Source organism: Vipera berus (assembly GCF_964194415.1).
Source record: "Vipera berus genome assembly, chromosome: Z".
NCBI classification, from domain to species: Eukaryota; Metazoa; Chordata; class Lepidosauria; order Squamata; family Viperidae; genus Vipera; species Vipera berus.
This window is the reverse complement of record NC_138205.1, coordinates 36,474,424-36,501,689: the sequence shown is the minus strand read 5'-3', so window position 1 is coordinate 36,501,689 and position 27,266 is coordinate 36,474,424. Positions and strand designations below refer to the sequence as shown.

Here is a 27,266-nt window from a genome sequence, read left to right as displayed (position 1 = left end):
AAAAGGGCCACCTTCTCTCAACCTTCAAACCTGCTTCCATGCCAAAAGCTTGCCTAACGTTTTAGGGTTAGGACTAACTTAATCGGCCCTAGGGGGAAGTGCTTGGGAGCATCTTAGCCCTTCTTCTCTCATTCAGAAAGAGCTCCCAATAAGAGTGTTTGCTGTTGAATGCTCGGCATTCTATCAGGAGTGAAAAACACCTGATTTTTGGCATTAGAGTATTGGCTTTAATTTTTTTTATATTAGTCTTTAGTATTACTGGGCAAACACAAACTGGATTGTTCCTAAGCATCTTTTTCTTTAGAAAAAAATGGAAAAACAAGTGGGGGTTTTTCCCCCTAGGAAATGCCCAACAGATGCATACTGCTAATATGGTTTATGCTGCACTATGCTACATCATTAGTCTGGGTAAATATTTGAAAATTTGAATCATGCTATTCAGCATGAAAAAAACTGAAATGGCATAATTGTACTATATTACACCATTTTATAGTCCAATTTTATTACTTCATCTTTCATACATATGTAACCATTATCATGCATTAAAACTCCTCTGCAGCATCAAAGAAGTTATCTTTGTACTGAGATTGCAAATTATGTTACAGAATGCCTAGTTTACTTTATGAAGTGTTAGTGAATACACATTCCCAATGACGGATATGCCAACATAACATATATTTCAAAAGCATTTTCTTTTAATCTTTATATATAAATTGGCATATTCCCTCTGAGTAGCTTACTAATGCTGGTCCCAAACTAAAATATTTTTTGAAAACTAAACTAGTCCCTTTGTTGCTGAGAACAGATACAGCTATTGCTTAGTTTATGTTCATGAGGCAGAACTCTCAACAACTCTGACATAAATTGTGTACATTGCCTTGCTCAGAGCCCCAGGCTTAAGTTCAGGCATTTTTGCTCAGAGAATCTGGGTAGAAGCACTGGGAAAATCCTTGCCTGACAGAGACTTGAATATTCTACTGTGCGGATATGCCAGTGGCCTGATTTAAGATAACCTAGTTGTTTACAGTCCAAAAAAATAAAATCTGTATTTGCTATTTTTAAATGACTCAATAATTAATTGTGCTGTAATAGAAAGTTAGTATCATTTGATTCAAGCCTTGCTTCAATCCAGCATTTTTGGAATTGTGTTTTTCAAACTGTATTCTAGAGAACCACATAAAAGCAGTGAATTTCACCAAAATTTCCCTAGTGTACCACAAATCACATAATTCCCAGTCATTTTGATGGAGGATCATGTGAGCTGAACCAGTTGGGATTAAACCACCCAAAAGTCAGGGAATGCTAGCATACTCAGTTCATGCTGATGCCAACAAATAAGCTTGTCCATGCTGTAGTCTCCTTCAAATTCACTATAGTATTCATTTAAAATGTTCTAGGGAATCTTTGCAGCATGTAATGGGAGTCCATGGCAAGAATGGATCTCCTAAAAGGCAGGTGTGAAAATGTTTTTTTCAAAGTAGAAAAAATGGATAGACCCTTCTCTTGTTTTGCAATAATTTGTCAGCAATGCATAGAAAAAAGCTATCATTTTGGATTCATAATGACTCAGTGCAGCTTTAATTCTCATCTTTGTTGATTTGGAAAGGGAATAACAAATTCTCTAAAGTATATAATTTCAGCATTTTACACAGTATTTCAAATGCTCTTTCAATAGTTTTCTTCATATGTCTCAGTTCATTTTTATTGGATTTCATTTAAAAGAATAAGCATTTTTCAGCCCATGTTAGGCAAACTGAGTTTTGAAACTTTTGCAACTGCAGCATTTTTAAAGGTCAATTGATATTTTATGTCATCACAAGTTAGGAATCAAAGTCAGTAGGAAGTCTGTGTAAGAGTATAATGAAAGAATCATAAAAAGCTTAGGTAGCACTCAAATTTTAACTTTTCTTCTCTGGGATATAGCAAAGCCATAACCATGTAGCAACTTTGCATATAAACAGATTCCAGTAATGCCCAGTCTGCCAGTCTTTACAAACTGCTTATTAACTCCATCTACCCCAACTAACCCACATGGGAAGTGACTACCATAGCTGCAAGGTTCTAAGTGACCACTTCCTACCATGAGATGCTGCATATAGGACAAAGGTGCTGCATATTTGGACAAAGAATTCCTTCAGGCAAAATTGAAGCGCAAGTTCATCAGGTTACAGATCTTGCCAATAACCTTTGTTAAAACAGCTTTAAAAATCAGTAAGTGGGATGGCAGTGATCTCCAGAACCATTCTGTTTTAGATCCTTTCACTTGTCCTAAAATACACTTGTCCTTTAAGATTGCATTGTACGTGGCACAATGTCTTTACGTATCAAACTGCAAATGAGCAACACAGTAAATTAACTTTCACAAATAACTCTGCTTTAATTTTATTTAAAATAAACTTTTGTGTGTGTGTGTGTGTGTGTGTAAAATTTAAAGATATAAGTTACAAAGCACCAAGCTATGCATGTACTTTTGATGTAATGGGTATATGTGCGTGTTGTGGGGGAAGCGATCACCACTGCATGCCATGAGCATCGCTTTACTTGTCTGGTTGTTGTTTTAAGCACTTTAAAAAAAGGTTAAAAAAAGTAAATCAGAAATCTTTGAGCACTGTGTATGAAGGACTGATGACATATCTTTCGCATGGATTTCATTATGTACTGTTTTTTTTAAAAGGGAAACAAAAACAATAGAAGACCACTCTATTAAAAAAAAGACACCATACCAAAAACTGGTTACTGAAACAAGCAGTCTGAAATACACTGTAAGTTTTGTAAATCTTTTCTGCTAATTGTAGGTAGAGTCCTATGTATAAAATTTATGCCATGTTTTCTTCTGTGACAACTGTGATCTTTGTTTGTCAGAAATTCCAAATGAAGGAAGGTTGCTTTTTTCCTTTAATTTTTCTTTTTTTTTCCTATTTCTGGTGTTTCCTAGCAGAGTGTCTGAATTTAATAAAATACTCTTTCCTCCCCATAACACTTTTCTTAAGGGTTTATTTCTTAAAGGGTTATTATTCCTTTAAAAAAAACAGATGTGATTTACAGTTTTAAGGGTTATTCTTTTGAAAAAAAGTGTGATTTACAGTTTTGCTTAGAGGCAGGTATTTCTGGATTCCATACAACCAAAGAAGTTGAGCAGATGAAACAGGAACAAAAGTAGCTGTGACCTCTGTTTGAAGAAGACTTTGGTCTTGAGGGATCTTTCCAGGCTGGCTTAAAGGTAAAGAAGGGAGAATGACATCTTGGCAGCAATCAGGACTGAATGCAGACCATCTCCCCTGCTGTAGGAAGGAATTCTACACTGTATTTCTATTTAATTTATAATTCTTAGGTTTAAATTAGTTTATAAATTAGCATGTTAAATACTAAGCTGTTCTTATGTGCACCTTTCACGGAGTGTATAAACTGTATAAACACAATATTCTTTATACTGTCACTTCTTATTGACTGATTTACAGATTTGGAGCTTATCAGAAGATGAGGGTTTATCTTTTATGATGTACAGCCCGCTTTCTTTTTTCTAAGCTCTTAGATGGAGAGATACGAGCACATTATGTCATGCCCTCATTTTTGTAACATCCATGCTGCTCTGTCGAGAGCTCAAGAAAAGGAAGATAGACTGCAATATAAGCAGAAGATGGAGCAAGTAAAAAAAGAATCAAAAGTGGAAAAAGGAGAAAGGCATCCTTGCACGCTAATTTATTCCTCCAAGCTTATTCCAGATTATATCTTAATTTTTTTTACATCTAAATTCTGTCTATTTAGATTAATAGTAAAATTGACTTGCTGTTACTATTAACAATTTTCTACATTTTATTGTTACAAAATAATCTTGAAACTTTATTGATGTTTGATAAACCCGCTGAAGCTACAAGAAGAGAGTTCCCATGATTATGTACAGTTTCAGTGCCTGATATAATTCACTAATGCTTCATATGCGTGCAGGAAAAATATCAACTGTGTAATGTGTGGAAGCTGCATAATTTAACATAGTAGGGATCTCATAGTGTGTTTATTTTTAATGTATTACAGTGGAGTGTGAAGAGAACTTTCTTTTGTTAAACTTCTGCTTATGGATAATTGGTAATTGACGCAAATAAATCACATCTAATAGCATACCTTCAACACTATTAATCCATAGTGTGTTTTACTAGCTAGTGCTTATGCTTTAAATAAGTAAGCAAACTTGTTTTCTGAATAAGACAGTTTATTTCCAATATATATATAATTGTAATTTTGGAGCTATGTTTAAAGCAGAATTGTTTTGTTTGACCATATATATTATACAACATAAAGATGAAAAGAGGGACAAACCATGCAAGGAAGTTTTGTTTTTTCTAAAAAAAAACACCAAAATATCTACTGTTGTATAACTTGCATTTTAAAAAGGAAAAAAAAAAGTCTTGGGCTTCCCCCACTCCCCTTAAAAATCCTTATAAACTCTTTATCATATGTTACACACATAAAAGCTATTTACAAAATAAAGGTGAAAAAGGTGAAAAATAAAACTTTACAGCACATAGTTGCATAAAAGGATAAGGACAATGTATTACAGTTACAGCCAACTACTTAATTTTGTTCAGTTTTAAATTCCACACCTGCACACATCTACATGCTCCTTTCCAAGGTTTCAGTCCAAAACTGAATTGTGTTAAGACAGATACTTAGAACACATGGAAGACAGAGCAAAGGAGAGACACATTTTCTGCTTCTTTAAATACAGCACAAACTGAAATTGTGGTTTGGGTTCCTTGTGGTTTAGCTTCTTTTTATGTTCCCAACAGCACAGAGTTTAAGTACTTTACATCCCATTAAGGATTGAGTTTCAAAGTCACAAACAGGCCAACACTAGAAGATAGATGGGCTTTTTATAGAGGAGACATACAATTACCTAAATCCTAGATAAGCTTTCAAGTTTCAGTGTTCTTCAAGCAGAAGTTATAATGGAGCCATATGAACAATTAAAATTTGAATTTAAGATTGTTTACCTCAAAAAATATTTTAATATATTTTATACATTTACTGACCATCTCTTAAGCTAACACTTCGACCACCAGTCACTGAAGAGCCTGTAACAAATAAGGAAAGAAGTCCTCTCAAGAAAGGCACACATAGACAACTTGGGACCATCTCCCTCAGAACAAAAAATAAAAATGAAAAATGAAGCATGTATGCTTGTAAGAAGGGTTTGAAGAGAAGTCAATATGGCAGCTGCAAGCGGATGACCATAGCTCTGTCCTTTTTTTCATATGTTGCACACCAGATGCATATAGAAAACAGCTGCCATCTGACAGCACCAAGGAGGCACTTCTGTAATACTTTGACTCCACATTGAAATTTTTGAAGTATAAAACACCACTTTAGCTTGCAGTCCAACTCTACTTCACATGGAACTGGGTAGTCTCAATCTGATGGATTTTGTCTGGAAGGGAGAATCCAGTTGTGAGCAAAAGGGATGCTTTTTCACACCTAGACGGGCAGTGAGACAATGAACCCTTAAGAATGATTGCAAAATGTGTTTTTAAAAAATTCACAAACAGACACTGAGCCATTACTGATAAATAACAAACCCAGAAGACAATCAGGAGTATCCACCAGCAGGGATTGTTCAAAAAATCAAGATCGTATGAGGGAAATGTCGTACCTGCCTCTTTTTCATCATGCAACACACAGCTTCAATTGTACAATCACACAAACCATCTTGACTTTTTGACATCCCCCATGACTCCTCTGGCTACAATATGTTGCAGGTTTTTAAGGGGTGAGCCGGCTGGGGCCGTGCAAAGCCCCAGTCACTTGCCTACCTCTTCCCAAGAATGAAGCTCTACTCTTACATGCTATTACTGTTAGCATTAGACTGAGACATATATAGGAATGGCATATTGCTAAATATCAAAGTAGGGGAAGAAATGCAGAAGACTGCACAGATCAAGAGGCCAGAGGTTGGCTTAACTTCACATGGGATTGTTTTGCATCTCTTTATAATCATTGCAAATTCTATCAGGTAATTTATAAAGATGGTTGTAACAGTTCAACAAGAATGCTTCAAATGTTTAAAAGTTCAGTATAGATGCTAGAGTGTATTTTAAAATTGTTTTGCCTGTTCAATTACTAAGTCAGAAAACTAGCTTAATTAAGGGGTGCTTTCAGACAATACTCCTGATCCACTCATTTCACAATGAAAATGAAAACAGGTTTGAGAGGCCTGTTCTGTTCTTGGTTAGGATGTTACAGAATGAGTATTATCTTTGTCTTTGCAACTGTACACACAAATGAAGAATCAGTAACCAATAGAATCTTGTCTGTGCTGTCTAAATAGGACCTCATTTTTACACCAAAACACAAATTGCTTCTCTCCCTCCCTTAAAGATAAAATACTTGGAATAATTATCAAGCTGGCAAGCTCCCATTCATTGTCATTCTGTTTTGGCCCCACTGCTGCATCTGTGGTGACACTTACTTCCTGAAAATGTAACATTGAAACCAAGTCTGCAGGGGCGATAAGATGACATTAGGTCAAAGTACAACATTTAGTGCCTAGTGTTGCTGTGAATTGATGTTGACAGAGAGGAACCATCAACTTTAATATACATTATTCTTAAAAAGTCCAGATACAAAGCATTTCTTCATGATGACATCTGCACAAAGAATGTACCTACAGCTAACCCTTCCTACAAAAAGTAGCCATCTGTCATCAAACCACAGACATCGTAGAATGAGCTAGCCAGACTATAGTGAAAAATGTATTATACCATGTCTATAACCAGTGTGGCCTACCACTGTTAAGTGCTGCATTGAATATTAGCAAGACCAGCATTGAAATCCTTTACCAAGGAGATCTTGTCCCTTGCCTGTTCTTGTTGTGTATTTGTTTGGCATTATACACAACAGGAACAGGCAAGGAACAAGAGCTCCTTGGTTAAGGATAGACTTCAGTGCTGGTCTTACTAATATTAAATGCAGCACTTAAATTGGTATGCCATACTAATATATTCATTGATTTTTTAAGCCTGGATGTATTAAGGAAGCCTTGATCAATTCAAGGAATGAAGGAAGCAGTGAAAGTATCATTTGAAGTACAGCACACGGTCTCAATGCTGTTTCCTGCTGAAGAAAGAGGCTGTAAAGGAAATCTGACATGAACTACAGTTTGACTGTCCAACCTATTATACAAGAGGTTCATAAGATGATAGTTTGACACGGGGTTGGGATGTGTTGAGGCCTTGAGTCATCAGAGGGTAATAATAAAAAATTAAGGTATAAGTCTTATATTTGGTGTTACAACAGGAATGTAATACTTGGAATATGGTACATAAACAAAACAACACAACCTGTAGTAAGACAGTTATTTCCATGAAAATGATATTTCCTTTTCATTCAGTGATAATGATTTTGGAATGTATCTGCAAATACTGAAATTCAAGAGAAATTTGCCATTTTTTCTATTATTATTTTTTGCAAGGAGGAGAAAGTACTTTTGATATAGACTATGCTATACACAGCAGTTTGCTCTGTAATACCCACTGAATTTCAAGAATGTCAGAATTTTGATTTGGGTTCCCACAAAACTGACTTTTTTCATTTTCTTTTTCTTAATCAAATATTAAAAGGGTCTTGACAGGAAAGTGGAGAAAGTTATTTCACAGCAACATTTTTTTTCTTAAGGGTTATGCAACTGCGTCCAAAGGGGTTACAATTTTATTTTGAGGCACAAGGGGTGAAGTAGTAACTATTACACACCAAAACATGTATCTTAAAAGATCATCTCTCATATTTATTTATCACAAAAGTACTTCCTGCTTTTATGACCAAATGAAATTCTACAGAGACATAAGGCATGGGAATCATTTATATCCACAAGGTAAAAACAAATGTAAGCCTCTCGTTTTGAAGGAATAGCAAAATGGAAACCCTACTTGATCTGCAACATGTAATAAGGTGGCTCCTTGGTTTACGTCCATGTAGTATATTGAGAAAACTAAGAGAAAGACACTGTTGAAAATAAATGTAGCACCATGAAAAATCAAATATTGCTCTTTTGTGAGAGACGGTGAGTTGTGGAAGATACCAGTAAAGCAGAAGATGGCACAGACTTGACATCAGCCCTTCATCATAACAAAGGCTTGAATGGAATCGTGTCAACTTACGCTCTGGAAATCCTAAAACAAATTTTTAAAAAATCACTGAGGCTGCTACTTTTTGGCACTTCTGCACAGGGCCTTGGTATATTTGTCTGCTATATCTTCTTGCTCTTTTCCCAAACCCCAAAATCACATAGCGCCTGTACTCATCCTTTCCCCCACTAAACATAGGCAGTTACATGGAAAAGCATTGTTAACTAAAACATAGTACACATATGCCACCTTAGCAGGTGATTCACTCCACACAATTATCATTTGCATAAACTAATTTTCTCCCTAAAATACTGCCTTCATGAATTCTGCATACAGTATTGTGTTAATGGTGTTAATCACATCCTGTTTCCCCTGGACTGTACTATCCATTATAAGAGGATAGGAGCAGAGGGTGCTATTCAAATAGGGATTCTGTCACAGCCTGAAAGGAAAAATCAATCTGGAAAAAGTTTGCATCTGTAGCTAAGATTTACAAGAAAATCTTAGATCAGCTAAGCAAAAATTGGACTATATTCTTAAAGGCACACTGAGTTGTACCATTTAGTTCTGTGTCATTTAGAATTCATATCATCAGTTGTATATATATCATGTTAGTCTTGCAACAAAACCAAAGCATTTTGAGATGCTATTAAATACCAGCAGATTTACTGCAGCCAAAGCTTTCAAAGCCAAAGCTGCAATATATCAGATAGTCTGATGCCATAGATCTCTTTGTGACTTTTGAGAATTAGAGATGAGATCACTTTAGTAGGAGGAGGAGAACAGCAGTGCCCTTTAAATTTGATAGATTATGCACCTTTTGGGGACCATTATAGCTCTGCAGTTTTCACATGAAACAGTCTCAAGTGCACGCTGAGACTATACCATACATAATCCTGAGTTTGTTTATATCTACAAAATTTTGATGCATGTGCTAGAAGTCAAGATGATATAGCCCTCCCTGTAGGAACCTGACAAAGGCCAAGCCATGATAGATGGAAGATTTTGGAATTTGCTTTTCTAGAGGAAAGGTAGAAAAGGAGTAATGGGTATTCAAAACCTCCCAACATCATCAACTGCCACTTAGATAACAGTGAGAGGAAGTTTGAGTAGAGAGGCATCCATCATGTAAATGTGAACCCACAGCAGAGATTAAATGGAAGCGGGCTCAATTCATGAATATTTCTGATCTGATTTGTCCAGTTCCAAGCCCTCTTTCAGATAAATTCAGAAAAGAAGTACCATGGACTGGTGAAAATTAGGAGATAGCTAAGAGATAATTAACTGGAGGAATTCTAAAAACATCCCTTAATTGCAGACCTAGCATTTTAAATCAGGGATGAAGCTGCTTATCCTATCAACTGGATAATTCTAGTCAATTCCAAATCAAGATCTTTCTATGGGCTGAATGAATGACCCTCCTTATATCAGACCTACCTCAGCTTTTTGTTTTGTTTTGTTTTTGACTGCCATCCTGGGGATAAGGAAAGATGAGAATAAATAAATTCATAAATCACAAAACCTTGGTGTGATTAAATTAATATCAGGAGGAATTAGAAAGCAAAGCTAGGTATGGGGTAGATAGGAGGAGAGTCTCCTGCTCCACTGCAGATCGAGGTATCAAAAAAGACAAAGTAAGGCCAGTACTAGGAACTTTCAAGTGTGGCTGCCACCTAGGAGTGCCCTCCTCCATTCTAAGACAAGGCTGTTACTATGGGCAAACCAAGTTTTCCTTTCATCCATTCTACAAGAGCTTCAACGAAAGGCTATCTAAAGACATTGGTGGAAACGTAAAGAGGCTGTACGTCGGGGAGCTGAACGCGCCTCAGAGCTGCCTTTACGATGCTGTGGCTCACTCTGCTGGTTAGGAACTGCCATGTTCCCTGGTGTGATTGAGGAAGACCGAGCTTTGGTTGACTCTAGGCTGCTAAGCCCAGAGTCTTTGTTGTCCCTTAGCGCACCTCTATTTGAGGAGTCTAGTGGACCAGCCTCAGTAGTCCCCAATACATGTTGTTCCTTCCACTCATAATTGAGGTCTTTGAGACCACCAGGGACCACCACAGTATGGCGCCGCCAACTGTTCTTCTTGCGCCGTGTTTCAGGTGAGTGTGGCTTTCGCAGGCGCACTGCCAGCATGTCATCTGCAGAGCCACGGAGGCGGAGTCGAAGTTGTTCTGTGAGGGAAAGCCGGGTGTGGACCTCAGGGGCACCCACAGGCTGCAATGACTCTTGACTGCCTGGGGAGCTGGAACTTGGGACATCAGTGCTACCCTTGGAAGATGACTCACTATTGTGCCGGGGCCGCAAAAGCTTGCGCCGGGCCAGAGTGTCACACTGCATGAGGTGATGGGAACTAAAGGAGGTTCGGTTGTGTGATATTTTTTCAGATGCAGCAGCCCCCCCTTCCTCCACTACTGCCACACCAGCTCCTTTGGGAAGCATCCCAGGCTGCTTTGGCACAAAGCTATTCTCAGTATCTGTCTCCACATGGCTAAATTCACTCCGTTCATCATCTGCCTCCTCCCCACGGCTCTCTGCTACTGACTGCACCTCAGAGCATAGGCTGCGATCAATGGTAGATAGGGTGGAATAACCTGATACAATTGAGCGGGCATCCAGGGCCAACTCTGGGCTTCCTCGGGGTGCCACTTTTCTTTCTACTTGCTCTGCTTCTAGTTTTGCCTGGCTTTGGAAGACATCCTGCACATCAGGAACTGGAGCTCTGCTGCTGCTCTCAAATCTTTCAGCCTCTCTTTCTTCCTCCTGAGCCACTTCCTCCTCCTCCTCCTCCTCCTCCTCTCTCTTGACAGCTGACTCATGCTCAGAATCATCATCTGTGCTGCTCCCAAAACGCTTGGCCTCTCTCCGCTTCTTCCTCTTGCGGTTGACAGCTGAGATGAAGGAGATGGCAAGCATCTCTTTATGGTAGTGCTCCTTCCGTGAGCCACATGAAGCCTGGAGCAGAAGCAAAAAACAGAATTTTAGAGGGGCTAAAGAGCAGATACCAGAAAAATTATCCAGTGACATTGCTTATGTGATGGGTTGACCTGGATAGTAATGTCTTACCCCACAGAATCCTTAATATAGATTAGCAATATAGATTAGCAATCGCATCAGCATATTTTGCTTTTCCCAGTTTTGGAAAGCGTATTTGTAGCTAGAGCAATTAGAAATTCTAATTTTAGGATTCCCCAAATGCACTAAAAGACCTGCAGATATTCTCCCTAAAGGTTCTCAGAGATTCTCTCCTCTGTCCAACTTTTTTCTTGTTTTTAATTAAATGCACTATGTAGACTATGGAACTAATTTCCAGCTTCCAGTCCTTTTTTTTTTTTGGCCTACAATGTTTTGGAACAGTGCATTCATTGCTCTATATTTATATAATCAACCAGAAAAAGATGGGAAAAAGAAAAGAAGCATGGGAGGAGATGTGGAATAATCTTATACTTAGTTTAAGGCAAGAAAGAAAAGGATAAGTTGTGTCTGTATACTGGAGTATTGAGTTGCCTGCAAGCTGCTGAGTACATTAGAAAGCAGCACACTCTGAAAAGGCCAGTCACAACTGCTGGCAAAGTATCACAACACCAGAAAAACTAGGCCATGGCCATTTAGGCAAAAAATTTTTTATCATGCTTGAGTATCTACAGAGTTGTTGTTATTTTTAAAACAATTTAAATCAAGACATGCCAAGTGCCAAAGTAGCACAAACACTTCACCTCTAACGCGAGGAATTCAAGGGCCTTGTGCTTAACCATCTTTTCTCATCCCCAACATCTCTCAAAGGCAAAAATAATCTGAGGGGATCTTACCTTTGATTTCGCTGATCCACTATTAGTTGAATCTGCAGGGATTAATACACAAAAAGAGAAGAGTTAAAGATAGAACTGTGCAAGAATAGCAAGTTGAGGGGCTGAATGATTGCAAAGACAAGTGATGCTGAAGAAAATCTATATGATCGCTAAAATTTGATACTGACTTAATAGCATGCAATCAAAAGATACACAAGGGCAAATAAGCACTTTGTCCAGTGATTTTCCAACTAAAAAAACTAACATGAAAAATGGAGGGAGCAGTTGTAAAACATCAGGTTACTATGCTGCCTTCTGCCTCTTCATTGTGCTGGTCACAGAAAATAAATACAGGTATGAGAGGGGCCTCACATGCACTAAAACAGGAATCTACATCATGATGTAGGCAAGGATTTATAACCCCAAGTTTTAGACAGGCACAGCTCCCTTTGTTGTTTTAATAATTCAGTCGCCAATTACATATTCAGGGCTACAGTATCCCTTTTGGGATACCCTGTAGGGGGACACCCCCAATTTGGGAAGTAAACAAAATACACAAATAGATATTCCAAAGTCAGTTAATCTTTAAATAACTTTTTCATGAAAGCAAATCTTTCTTCTCAGATATTTGATTACTTTTTATTAAATAGTTATAGGAAAGGAAGCTCTCCAAAATGATCAGAAATATACCAGAGAGTATTCTGAAATTAATCAAGAAATGCATTTCATTTCATTTCATTTTTGAAATGCTCAACAAAATGATGCAGCTGTAGATGACCAAACAAAAGAGAAGCAGCCCAGGATAACATTTTCTGCAATGGAAATGATCAATGCATTTGTAATCAGTGAAAATGAAATATAGTGTAGAAAGCACAAAAAATGAGTATCAGTGGGAGACCTATCACCAGTCATCATTACCAATCTCCCGTAGGAACCTAAACAATGGAAGCCCCAAATTAGCTATAAAGGAATACATACATACATACATACATACATACATACATACATACATACATACACCCACACACACACACACACACACACACACATGATTTATACACATATTTGCATATACAGATGCATTCACCCAGAAACAGGCACACAACTCAACATTTCATCTCGAAGAGCAACACTTGTGCTGGAGATGCATAATTCCTGACTCAATTTGGCTGAATTATAAATATAGCCTGAAACATTTAGAGAGACTGTAGCACATTTTCCATGGAGCTGTGGAGAAGAGCTGAATTATTTTAGGTTTTAATCTCTCATCTCTACTACTTTCCCCAAAGAGGTGGAGGAAGAGGAGAAAGAGGAGGGGGAGAAACTGATATAGTTTCCAAAGGAGATTGTGTGATCAGACATATTAATTACTTAGCACAATTAAAGTAAGACCTAATGGGGCTAGGTTATAACTCAAAAACATTTCCAAGGGATAATGCTTAAACCGTTAAAGATACTTCAACTGACCCCCTTTCTTTTTGGATTATTGCAATGAGTTGCATGTGAGGTTATCTTTGCAAAGGGTCCAGATATTTCAGTTATTCACATTGACACTATGGGGCTGTTAACTCAAACTAGAAGTTCTTCACATCACAACAATACTTTGCTGTCCTTTTATAGTCAACATTCAGGGCTCAATATGGAATCTGTCCTAAATTCCACAAAACTGAAATATCATAAGATTTTGGTATTCTGATGTGAGATACTAATGTGACATTTTTGAATGGTTTCAGAGTTCCCAAGGATATACGAGAAATGTCTTTAGAGATATAGCTGCTTTAGTGTTACCAATGCTCAATTCCAAGATTTTTATCTGTACTTTCAGATCACCCTGGAAGGCTCCTCTTTAAATGCCTTGCAAAAAAAGATGTAGCAAATAAGTAGAGGATCCTTTTCAATCATCATCATCATCATCATCATCATCATCATCATCATCTGTGTGGAGTTTTAGAGTGTGCAGGTTTCATTCATTTATCAATCAAACTTATTAACCACCCATCTCCCTCACAGAGGGGCACAGAGGGGTTGGGTGAGTTTACATATACAATTTTAATATTGCCTTAAATAATTTTTGAGCATTAATACATACATGCATATATTTACAAAACAATAATCCACAAAGATCAGGCAAATCAAAAGAACAGCAAGCATTATAATAGCCTTTAAAGAAGACTTAAGATTATTTTAAGTATTCATATCTTAGGAGGCTCTCTAAGTCTTTGGGGCTAGCTGTCATTGTGCAAATTCTACAGCTTGCATTTCATACAACCATATGTAGATAGGAGAGAGAATTTGAAGAAACTGCTTCCTATGGCAAATTAAGTTGCTTCAGAGAGCCCTCCTAAAGATAATTATTAATAGACACTAGGAATTGGGGACAGAGTAGCAATTGCCCAATGCCAACATAGTCATATCAGGTAGTCTCCTATGCTGTTCATTTTAACCACTGTCAACAGCCAAGCCAGACAACCAAAGAAAGCAACTAAGGGAAAAATGCAAGGTGTGGGGAGGATGGGGAGAAGAAGCTGTCAAACTAAAGTGACATTTAGCCCTTGTCAGAAATAAACAGTATTTTGCAATCAGTAGGCTGTAAGCAGCCATCACCCTATTCTTTGCAGCCTTCAAACCACCACATCATGATAGTGAACTGCTAAGTATCACTGGCACAATTTCTCTTGGTTTTCACAAATCAAAAAGTAAGATAGGTATGTTAAGCTCCAATGAGCTTTTTTTTAAAAAAATCAAACCACCCTCCCTATAAATGAAAAAGAATTTTAAAATTCTATTTCTGGCCCTTTCAGTGACATTAGTCACTAAATTACCTTTCCCTTATGGTTCTCTCAAAAATCAATTTGAAAAAGGACTTTTAGGCAACAAAAATGGTTCCTATCCCAAGTGAAGGAACCACAAGAAATGTATAAGAATTAACCATGGTCTTCTCATAAAATAAAGACATCATCAAGCAGGTGGTTTGAATAAACTTTTCTGAACAAGCCTCCCCACACAAGTACAAACATATATTTGCCATAGCAATGTCAGCAACAATGAAACCAATGGACAAATTAATGGATTTCCCCACAAGGCCTACTCCATTGCAAGTTTGACTGCAACATTCATGTGGTATTAGTGGCTGGCAATCACAAGAGAGAGAAAAGGCAAAACAATCACACTGACTCAACACCCAGAGCTTAAAGAAGTACTGTCTCTGAAGGAAATGGCATCACGGTATTTGTGGGTGGCAAAATATACTACAGGCTTTCAAGCCACATAGGACTCTTCATCAAACTGTACATCAAACTCAAAACTCAAATCTCAGTTTGAAAATTAGATTAGTCAGACAAGAAGGCTGGGTGAAGATACAAATTTATCCTAACAGATTTTACTGAAAACTTTTAAAATTTATGATTGTGATTATTTTACTTTACAGTGCTCAGTTTTTCTTATAATTTAATATCTACTGATTAAGTAATATACCTCAGTGACAGCTTATCCCTAGTTAGTGAGTATTATACTGCAGCTTTAAAATGTAACTGTAAATATACTTAATATAATCACATTTAGTTCTTGTTTTTTAAAAATAACCTATATATGTTTTAATGCTTTACTACTCAAGTTATTTATAATATAATAAAAGGGAAAAAAGAGAAAATATAAACTGAAAATAGGAAAATTATCTAATACAAATGTAAAAGTAGTCTGTGACACAATAATATATCAATGTAAGACACTACGCATAGGAGTTATATATTACTAAAACTGCCAAAGATAAGAATTAACCTTTTTATTTTTCCCCAACCTATGTATGGTGATTAAAAAAAAAGATTAAAAAAATAGTGGGAAAATAAAGAAGGGTTTCAAATGGTAAAAAAAAATGTATAGTAGGAAATTCAGTAGATCAAGGAGTTACATGGCCTGCTCCCCCATAAAAAAAAACTACATAGAAATACCTATAAACATTTGTTTTAAATTGATTGAGATCTCAATTATCACACTTTTCTATCCAGCTGCTTGAAATGGAAATTTCTACTGGTTGACTTTAAGAAGCAGGAAGGAAAATAATTGGAAGGCAAAACCACACCCTAGTCTTTACATGTTGGCAAATGCCACTGGCGTTCTTTCAAGTCAACATGAAAAATCCAATAAGGAGCCAAAATCTAAAGTTATGCCTTTCCCCGTCTCTCATAATCACCCAATGGAATTAGTGCATGAACATCAGAGCACAACCACACTGTACCAGCTTCTAGAGCTCCGGCAGATCCGCTGGAGTTGGAAGGAGGAGGAGGAGACACAAGATAAAGAGAGAAAAAAGAAGAAAGACAGCAGAAAAGTTAAAGGCAGCTATAACTAGTAGAGCACAAAAACATCATACTATTAATCAGAAATTTGCTCATCAGCATTAGCAACTATAGATGGAATACAAGAGATCTAGCTCTAAATGTTGGCTTATCTTCTAGTAACGCAAATGCTACTTCACCACTGGCACAGCTATAAACTGGAATGAAATGGCCATGTATGCCTAAATTCTAAGGATCACATTATTAAAGTAGAAGATCTGGGGAGATCACAACATGCCTTTTGCTGCTAACAATGCAACTGGCAAAGCATCAGAGGAAGCACGGAAAGGAGGAACTCCTAGTTGTTGCCTTCATGAAACTCTCTCCAGTCCAATGTTTCAGATGCTGCCAGAGTATCTCTTTTTTACATATTTGGCTCAGATTAATCCACATCTGGCCGGTAAATTCTGAGAATTGCAATCCATACATCTTAAAGTTGCCAAGCTTAAGAAACACTGGATTAATAGAACATCTATGCAGTAAAGATATATTCATGGGGAATTGTTGGACCTGCATATTTGATTAAAAAGGAGAAAAAGAGTGGAACATCTATGGGAAATCTTGTCCTGGGGGATTTTTATGTCCAGGAGTTCTGACCCAATCAAAGCTCTCAATTTGCTTACCTGAAGCATCCCCTGATGCTGCTGTTCTTCCAATGTTGGGCAGAAGGTACTCAATATTTGGCATTGATTGGGCCTCTTGTTCATCTATAGGAGTCTGTGAAACGGATACACATATACTTAGAAGAAAAAGAGGTTTAAACTATATGCTGATTTAAAGTGGAAAAGAGGGCCAAATTCTATATTCTTCATCCTGTGAATATAAAGCGAATTATAGGTTTAAACCTCTTCCAATATAAAGGGGGTTTGTGTGGACAATTTCTTTACTGTTTTAATTAGTTTGGCATGAGGATCATAGTAGCACTTACATGTCCTTTTATACTCTGTGGGCTTTTTGGGGGTCCTGCCAGGCCACTTGCTGCCAGCATTAACATAAACAAATATTAATACATGGGAGCTGTGGTAAAATTGACCAATGAGGCACCATAAGCATAGTGGAGGACCACAAGGTGCAGCTGAAATAATGTCATCTAATGCTCTTTGAAACATTTCTAACATACTGGTGATCTATTTATCAAGACTTTTCTGAAACAAAGCTAAGAATCTTCCAGAAAACTGCTGAACTGGGAGCCAGTTAGTTGCACTGGTGAAGGTGCTGGCCTAGAAACAAGGAGACTGTAGGTGCTGGGCCTCTCTCAGGCATGAAAGTTGCTCTGTCTTAGCACCTCACTGGGTTGTTGTTGGAGGGAAAATAGGAGACAGGTATATTGAGCTGACCATTTTTTTAAAAAAAAATGTATGAGATAAAGATCTAATAATGATAAACTCATAAATCAAAGTAGCCCAATTGACAGGTTGACGGAGCAAAGAAGGGATATGACCAGTTAGGTTGTGTTTTTGGACATACGTTTAGCATCCTTCAGAAGAATGCTAAAACTGTGTTGAGTAGTCAAAGGGATAATTTAGCAGCTCAAATAACTTCTGAAATGATAATATATGTCTAAGGCAATGTGAAAGATGGCTAAAGATTAGAGGATGGCTCCTCTGCAGGTACATAAGGATATAGACTACAAAGACAGTTTGACTTGAAGACATAATACACAGATACATATATGTGTCTGTGTCAGTGCAGGTGTTTGTAAAGAGTTGGAGAAAAAAGAATTTGAGACATTTAATTGTCCTTAAGGACTGCTGCCTCTGTAAAAGTAGTTACAGTCTTTGTCTTCCTTTATTAACAGATTCTCAACAACACAGAATTCAGAAGAAAGCACATATATGTCATGAATAAGAGACATTTCTCTTTTGGCATTTCTCTATATCCTGAGAAATCAGCATTCAGCCATAAACTGAGCATTGCCTCCTTCTTAGTCACTTACCTTTTCACCTTTTTCTTCCTTATCACTGAAAAACCAGTCTGACTGTGGGAGGAAAACAAGAGGACCAAATAAAATCAAATGTATACTGTATATAGAGAACACAGTGCTGAAGTTTTTAAAGGAAATCACAGCAGGGTGATTACAAACGTTGAGCTGTGAACCACATTTTTTTCTAGCTTTTAACTTTTTCATGGGGGATATATACCATGTTTCCCCAAAAGTAAGCTCTACCCTGAAAATAAGCCCCAGTTTGGGGGCAAGGCACATGCCTAAAAATCAAGCAAGAGTGGAGGTGGGGGTGTAAAGCTGCTCCATGCACCCTGCACCTGCTTACCTTTGCAGCCAGGCCTCCCATGAACTGACCTCTGCCCTGCCTCGCCAACCTACTTCTCACCACCACTCACGCGCCTCACCTTCTGCCTCCATTTCACCATCAGAGGCCTTCAGGAAATGCCTCTGCAGCTGAGAATGGCCGGAAGGCCTCTGCAGCCGAGAACCAAGCTACAAATTGAATCTGTAGCTTGATTCTCGGCTGCAGAGGCCTTTCCAGGAGGTCTCTGATGGCGGGATGCAAGCCGGGAGGGTGTCGCGCACGAGCAGCAGAAAGCAGCCACAGAAGAAGTGGGCTGGCTGGCTGGGGCTATCAGTGGCACCACCGCAAGGTGAAACCCTGGAAAAGATACCCCCCCAAAAAAAAACATAAGACCTGCTGCTTCTTTTGGAGGAAAAAAAAGACCAGGTCTTATTTTCAGGAAAATATGGTAGCTTATTAATTGAACCCAGAATTAGCTATCAAATGCTATCTCTCTGAGAGGGCTACCTGTCTACTATAATATTTTTAAGATAAAATCCTCAGAAGCTAGAAATGTTTTCTCTGCAAAATGGCTTTCAGGGTTTGGGGTGGAATATATTTGTGATTCCGCAAATATTTGCTAGTAAGTACTCTTTTATGTTCAACATTGATGCTTATTTCCCCCCAAAGATTTAATCCCTGGAAAAGGAAGTTAGGTTTAGTTTCAGATTTAAATAAACTCTTCAGTCTGCTGCAAGATTTGTGCAGTGCTTCATTCCACTATTGTCTTCATAGAGCTAATTCAATAAAATTCATATGCTCTGAATCATTGTGTGAAGTCATACATGATTCCTGCCCTAAATTAGAAATGAGTCTTACAGTCAGTTGATATGTCTTAAAAATGCCCCTATCTTTTTGAGGTAAGCACTTGACATTTTCTCTAGTCTTCTGCTTGTGTTCATTTAGAGCTGGTCATATGTTTATGCTAACATGGCACAGTAGACAATCCAAATAGCACCTGCCATGTTGGCATAAAGTTCACTGCTTACTGAAATAAAGTTAAACATTTTAAAATGGATAAACCATTTACAGATCCATTCCATGAATGTCTGAATGAGAAAGTTACCAACTCTTTGGAAATAATTTGAGCTGGGCTTGGACCAAGAAAATCCAAGTTGAAATCTCTATTTAGCCATGAAGTTAACTGAGAGATTTGGAACCAAACATTTTTTTCTCAGTCTAATTTATTAAACAGCATTGATGTAAGAATAAAAAGAAATGACAGAAAAGAATGATGTGCACTAATATAAATACAATACATTTTGATAAGGAGCAAAATCATATAGGCTTTCAAGGTAATGACTTAACAGCTAATTAGCTTATGTAATGTAAGATGTAAGATATAATGATGAGAATGATTCAGCAGGGTCTGTGTCTCTTTAAGAGCCTTTGTATAAAGGGAAGGCTCTGCTGATGTGTTCTCTCTCTTCCCTTTCCTGCTGTAACTGTGGTGTGTTCAATTGTGCTGTATTAGCATGTGTAAGTATATTGTCCCGTTCATGGATTACTGCTTTGTTGTGGCGAAGGGGTTTACGTAATTCAATGAAGCTATGAGCTATGCCATGCAGGGCCACCCAAGATGGACAGGTCACAGCAGAGAGTTCTGACAAAACGTTATCCACTGGAGAAGGAAATGGCAACCCACTCCAGTATCTTTGCCATGAAAACCCCATGGACAGTACCCAAAGGTGAAAAGATATGATGCTGGAAGATGAGCCCCTCAGGTTGGAAGGCGTCCAATATGCTAATGGGGAAGAGCAGAGGGCTAGTACTAGTAGCGCCAGAAAGAATGAAGCGACTGGGCCAAAGCCAAAAGGATGCTCAGCTGTGGATGTATCTGGTGGTGAAGGAAAGTCCGATGCTGTAAAGATTTTTTCTCCATAAGAACCTGGAATGTAAGATCCATGAATCAAGGAAAGCTGGACGTGGTCAAAGAAGAGATGACAAAACTGAACATCGACATCTTAGGAATCAGCAAACTAAAATGGACAGCAATGGGTGAATTTAATTCAGATGACCATCAGGTATACTACTGCGGGCAAGAATCCCTCAGAAGAAATGGAGTAGCCTTCATAGTCAATAAAAGAGTAGGAAAAGCAATACTGGGATACAATCTCCAAAATGACAGAATGATCTCAGTTTGAATCCAAGGCAAACCATTCAATATCACAGTAGTCCAAGTCTATGCCCCAACCACCGGTGCTGAAGAGGATGAAATTGACCAGTTCTATGAAGCCCTACAGCACCTTATAGAACTAACACCAAAAAATGATGTCCTTATCATCATGGGGGATTGGAATGCTAAAGTAGAAAGCCAAAAGATAACTGGAATAACAGGCAAGTTTGGCCTCGGAATACAAAATGAAGTAGGGCACAGGCTGACAGAATTTTGTCAAGAGAATACGATGGTCATAGCAAACACTCTTTTCCAACAACCCAAGAGATGGCTCTACACATGGACATCACTAGATGGTCAACACAGAAATCAGATTGACAATGTGCTCTGCAACGAAAGATGGAGAAGCTCTATTCAGTCAGTAAAAACAAGACCAGGAGCTGACTGTGGCTCAGACCATGAGCTTCTCGTTGCAAAATTTAGGCTTAAACTAAAGAAAGTAGGGAAAAGCACTAGGCCACTCAGGTATGAACTAAATCATATCCCTGATGAATATACAGTAGAGGTGACAAATAGATTTAAGGAATTAGATCTGATAGACAGAGTGCCTGAAGAACTATGGACAGAGGTTCACAACATTGTAGAAGAGGTAGCAACTAAAACCATCCCAAAGAAAAAGAAATGCAAGAAAGCAAAATGGCTGTCTGAGAAAGCTTTGCAAATAGCTGAGGAAAGGAGGGAAGCGAAAGGCAAGGGACAAAAAGAAAGATACGCCCAATTGAATGCAGAATTCCAGAGAATAGCTAGAAGAGATAAGAATGCCTTCTTAAATGAACAATACAAAGAAATAGAAGAAAACAATAGAATAGGGAGGACCAGAGATCTCGTCAAGAAAATTGGAGAGATGAAGGGAACATTTCATGCAAATATGGGCATGATAAAAGACCAAAATGGCAGAGACCTAACAGAGTCAGAAGAGATTAGGAAGAGGTTGCAAAATTACACAGAAGAACTATACAAGAACAAGCTTAACATTCCTGATAACCACGATGAGGTGGTCACTGACCTCGAGCCAGAATGTGAGGTGAAGTGGGCCTTAGGAAAGCTGAGCAACAACAAAGCTAGTGGAGGTGACAGTATTCCAGCTGAGCTATTCAAATTCTTAAAAGACGATGCAGTAAAAGTGCTACACTCAATTTGCCAACAAATTTGGAAAACTCAACAGTGGCCACAGGATTGGAAAAGATCAGTTTACATTCCAATTCCAAAGAAAGGCAGTGCCAAAGAATGTTCAAACTATCACACCATTGCACCCATTTTACATGCTAGTAAAGTTATGCTTAAAATCCTACAAGCTAGATTCCAGCAGTATGTGGATCAAGAACTATCAGAAGAACAGGCAGGATTTTGAAGAGGCAGAGGAACTAGAGATCAAATTGCCAACATACGCTGGATCATGGAGAAAGCTAGGGAGTTCAAGAAAAATATCTACTTCTGCTTCATTGACTATGCTAAAGCCTTTGATTGTGTGGATCACAACAAACTGTGGCAAGTTCTTAAAGAGATGGGAGTACCAGACCATCTTATTTGTCTCTTGAGAAACCTATATGCGGGTCAAGAAGCAACAGTGAGAACTGGACACGGAACCACTGATTGGTTCAAAATTGGGAAAGGAGTCTGGCAAGGCTGTATACTGTTGCCCTGCCTATTTAACTTATATGAAGAGCACATCATGAGAAAGGCAGGGCTAGATGAATCAAAAGTTGGAATTAAGATTGCCGGGAGAAATATCAACAACCTAAGATATGCAGATGATACCACTCTAATGGCAGAAAGTGAAGAGGAACTAAAGAGCTTCTTGCTGCGGGTGAAGAAGGAGAGTGCAAAAGTTGGGTTGAAACTAAACATTAAGAAAACCAAGATCATGGCATCCGGCCCTCTCAGTTCCTGGCAAATAGATGGGGAAGAAATGGAGGTAGTGACAGATTTTATTTTCCTGGGCTCCAAGATCATCACATATGGGGACTGCAACCAAGAAATTAAAAGATGCTTGCTCCTGGGAGGAAAGCCATCTAGACAGCACACTAAAAAGCAGAGACATAACCCTGCCAACAAAACTGCATATAGTCAAGGCTATGGTCTTTCCAGTTGCAATGTATGGCTGTGAAAGTTGGAACATAAGAAAGGCTGAGCACCAAAGAATTGAGGCCTTTGTACTACGGTGCTGGAGAAGACTCCTGCGAGTCCCTTGGACTGCAAGGCAATCAAACCGGTCAGTCCCAGAGGAGATCAACCCTGACTGCTCTTTAGAAGGCCAGATTCTGAAGTTGAAACTCACTTTGGCCACCTAATGAGAAGGAAGGACTCACTGGAGAAGAGCCTAATGCTGGGAAAGATTGAGGGCAATAGAAGAAGAATCAGAGAATGAGGTGAATGAGGTGGATCAGAGAATGAGGTGGCTGGATGGAGTCACTGAAGCAGTAGGCGTGAGCTTAAATGGACTCCAGAAGAAGGTAGAGGACACAAAGGCCTGGAGAAACATTGTCCATGGGGTCACGATGGGTCGGACACGACTTCGCAACTAACAACAACAACAAAGTATATTGTTCCTGGTGCATGATATTGTAGATAGTGTAAGATAAACCGCCATTTAATATAGACCACTGTTTACCGTGTTTACTCCTGGGTTATCTCGTGCAAAAAGACTGTTCATGCTTTGGCAGTTTATGGGCCCAGAGAGAGGAGAAACCCAGTGAGAGCTTGACCCAGAGCCAGAAGAGTTAAGGCTTGTGGCTTGTGGTGGTTTGTGGTGGTAGCAAGCAACATGGACTGTGTCAGCGTAGTGGGAGAAGCTTTCATAGGATCTCTTCTGAATGAGACAAACTATCTCTCCTGGTGTCTGAAAATGGAGATGTACCTGCAAAGGGAGGAGTTGTTGATAATAGTTGCTGATCCGCCCTGGATGATGAGGACTGGAGAAAGAATGAGAAAGCATTGGTCAGCTGAAAACCCGTGAGGGTCTCCAGTCTGCTAAACAGTGCTGGGAAGCTTTGCCTGTGTGTACGTGAGAGAGACTGTGAGCAGCAAAGTAATGCTGATAAGAAAGCTATATAAGGCCCAGCTGAAACTGGGAGAGAGAATGTCTACTCATTTGCAGTCCATGAGAAAGACATTCCTAGAGTTAGAAGAAAGAGGAATGACTTCTACTGAGGCACACAAGGTATACATGGTGCTCAGTTCATTGGACAGTTCATGGGATATCCTAGCAACCAGTTTAGAGTCCATGCAAGAGAGGGACATAACCATGAGTTATTTGACTGGCCAGTTGTTGGAGGAGGAACAGAAATGGCTGGAAAGGCAGCATAGAGGGGGTGACAATGCACGGACAAGGCCTAAAACTGCAACGTCTAAAGATCCCAGTAGAGCAGCCGAGAACATTTGCATGGTAAAACACTGCTTCACGTGTGGTTCTACAGAGCATCAACAGAGACACTGGCCTGAGAGGAAAAACAGAAGAGCACCGAAGCAAGGTTGTAGAGCTATACAATCGACATTTTCCCTGGCAGCAACATTAATTGAAAAAAACATTTGGCTGTTGGACAGTGGGGCAAGTCAGCATACTGCAAATGACCCATAAATGTTTTCAAACCTAAGACCAGCTAAAGAAACATTTGTTAGCTTGGCAAATGGACAAGTCTGCTGTTAAAGGGGAAAGTAAAGTTTATGTACCTGATATTGGAGAAACATTGGATAATGTATTATATGTACCAGAGGTAGACCATAATTTGCTCAGTATTTTGAGCTTGGATAATATGGGGTATGAGGTACTGTTTGCAAAGGGTCAATACACCATAAGGAAAGGTGGGAGGATTTGTGCACAAGGTGTTAAGCTGGATAATTTATACGTGTTAGGAAAGAAGCAGGATGGATGTGCACGAACACTTACAAACACTCCCAAGCATGATAACTGCATACCTTTATGCAAGTTTTAGAGTGCGGCCAAGGATGCCAGACCTAGCGGAAGGACTACACATTAAGCAATGCAACACATATTTAGATTGCACTGTTTGTAAGGAGTAAAAGTCCAGAGTGTATCCTGTAAGTAAGAAAAGCTCAAGACAAACAAACAGAGTTTTACAGTTAGTGCTGTGGAAAACGAAAATATTTTATGCAAGGTTTAGGCCCAGGTGAACTAAATCAGGCCTCATGGACAAAGTATTGAACCAAAGTCTGTGCTATGCTTAATTTTGCAGTTTATTAGCAAAATAAGCCTCTGAATCTTAAAGTAAGAATTATTGTTTTGTATTGCTGTCTTGTGTTCTTCTCACTGGGTTTTTTTCCACTACAGTTTTGGTGCGTTGGCCAGGAAGAGACGGTTGCTGTAAGAGACCTGCTGTCCAGCTAGGATTTCTGACTGCTTCCTAGTTTTGGGCCACAGGTAACCAGCCTGCTCTCTCCGAGCACTCACAATCTACTTTGGATCAGAGGTAAGAAAAAGGCCCCTTTCCTTGGGACCTTAGGGTAGACAGGGAAATTGTTGTGATTTAGTTAGTTAGTTAAGCCTGTCCTCCTAATCTGACAGCTAGGGAAAAGTCACAACCGTACTTGCTTTGGAGACAGACTGATTGTGGGAAGGTGTCATACTTCACCGGCAAAACAGTCGGAGCTGGTCCCGTGACTGGGACCGGGTGAAGGGTTGACTGTCCTGGGAATTGATCAATCCCTTGTATTGATTAGAGGTTGCGCCTCTGGGCGAGAGTCGTGCTCTCATGGGTTATCTCTGGCAGCCTCATTTATGAGGGGTTTTTTGCTCCCTCATCAACGACGCTTGGTAGAAAACATGTTTATGTCATTTTTCCAGTTGCTGGTGATTTGCAGATTGAACTCTGAGATTGCCATTTCTAAGTTTGTACTTTGGGTTTTTATTTGTTCTGAACCAGCCCTCTTCTCGCACCCCTAATCAAAAGAAGAGACTGGAAAGCGTCCAAGGCTAAAAGGCTTCTGCCAAGATTTAATAGTAAACACACAAGAGCTTATCTTCTCAAGCAAAAGAGTTGCTTTCAGCAACCAGCCCCTCCCCAAACACTCCTTTTATAGAGAGCTCAGGGCGTGGTCTCCCTGTGCCTCCTCCCGAGGAGTCCCATAGCCTTCCTTTGTTTGTCCCTGCTCGACTGCCTCCTGCGTCGGGCGTCCTTGAACAGGGCCAGCTGTGGGTCATCATCCTCCGCACTCTCGGGCTCACACAGCTGAGCAGAGGTTCCCGGCTGAGGACTCTGCAAAGTCTCCAAATCATCATCAGCCGGTTCGTTTCCCTCCTCCCCCACATCTGAGTCCTCCGATACATCGGAGCCGGCTGTCGGACCCACAGGCTGACCCTGAGTCACAACATTATTTAAGTTGTGTGAAGGTGAAGGTATGTTGTTTTTATTTTCACCCCTAGCTGATATTGTCCATTTGGATTTCTTTTTTGTGTACATGAAAAAAGAAATAGTGTTTTAATTGTTTGTTAAATTTAGTAGTTGTGCTATTTTATTCAAGACTAGAAATTATGACAGAGTTGTTGTGGGCACTTGAATAAAAGTTTTGGTTTCGTGCATTATTATGGGTATTTTTTGAAGTTATGAAACTGTTTTTTAGCATTGTATTCCGGTGGTTTGTGGTTTCTTTCCATATCTTGCATCTGTCATTGATTTTTTTTCCTGTATTAAATTTGTTTGCTTCCTGATTTTTTTTCTGTTTTGGGGCCTAAGTGACACCCACTGTTGCCTAAAGTTTTTTCTTTTTTCTATTATACGTGTACATTCTTTTATGCATCTTTTGTGTTTTTGCAGTTGTGTCAGCCCTTTAGCTAATGGTGAACACTGCCTTTTTCGTAGATAAGGGCCAGCTTCTTTGATGGGACAGTGTTGTTTGTTAGTAACTAACATTGGTGCTACCTTCTCTGTAGATAAAGGGTCAGCTTGTTTGCTGGGATGATATGTTCCGTTGTTGATTGCCATCAATTTTTGTGCCTTCTACCTTTCCCATAGATAAGGGTTGGCTTTTTTTTTCTGAGGTAGCATGTTATTTCTCTATTGCTGCTGTCAGTTTTACTGATGAAGAGGGGATGGACCTCTTCCATACATGAGGACTGCCTATATTGGCAAGGTTCAGCTCCCTTCTGTTGCCCGTGGATGGTTGGGTTCCCAGACTGTCTTAGAGGAGAGAACAAATAGGGATTTTTTTGGGGGGAGTAAAAGAACAGAGAGAGGAACAAAGGGACAAAGAAACAAACATGAGATCCTGCCCTCGACCATGATTAGAGTGCGTGTAGAGAGACGTATGACGGAGAAAGTGATTGAATTGATAGATGAATGCATGGTTGAGAGAAAAAATAAAAATGTAACCACAAGCATGTTAGCCTGATTGAGCAGGTCATTATTCCTTGCTCATTCGTGTATTCACAAATGCTGTCTTTTTTATATTTTGCCTTTTCTTTCCCCCCCCAATTTTATCTTTTATGCACCCCCCCCAGTTCCCCAGTTTTTTGGGTAAATGTTATGTAACCCCCAAGCCATGAAAGAAACAGTAAGTTGTAGATTGTTATGAAGTAAGTGGGAAGGCAGTAGTATGTGTTTGCAAGGATA

The 27,266-nt window shown here is 39.0% G+C and overlaps 1 protein-coding gene across 2 annotated transcripts in view; it reads right to left on the bottom strand.

Annotated features, from left to right (window-relative positions):
• Positions 1-3,535: 3,535 nt before the first annotated feature.
• ARHGAP23 (Rho GTPase activating protein 23) overlaps positions 3,536-27,266 on the bottom strand; it is a 222,761-nt gene continuing 199,030 nt past the window's right edge. The window contains exons 21-25 of one of the 2 annotated variants that reach the window (XM_081344833.1): positions 18,173-18,214; positions 16,860-16,953; positions 11,924-11,955; positions 10,709-11,069; positions 3,536-5,469 (exon numbers count right to left, since the gene is read on the bottom strand). In XM_081344833.1, coding sequence (XP_081200959.1) covers positions 5,384-5,469; positions 10,709-11,069; positions 11,924-11,955; positions 16,860-16,953; positions 18,173-18,214 — 615 coding nt within the window. In that variant the 3' untranslated portion in view covers positions 3,536-5,383. Of the gene's footprint in view, positions 11,070-11,923; positions 11,956-16,859; positions 16,954-18,172; positions 18,215-27,266 lie in introns of both variants that reach the window. The other variant, XM_081344832.1, reaches the window with a different exon arrangement.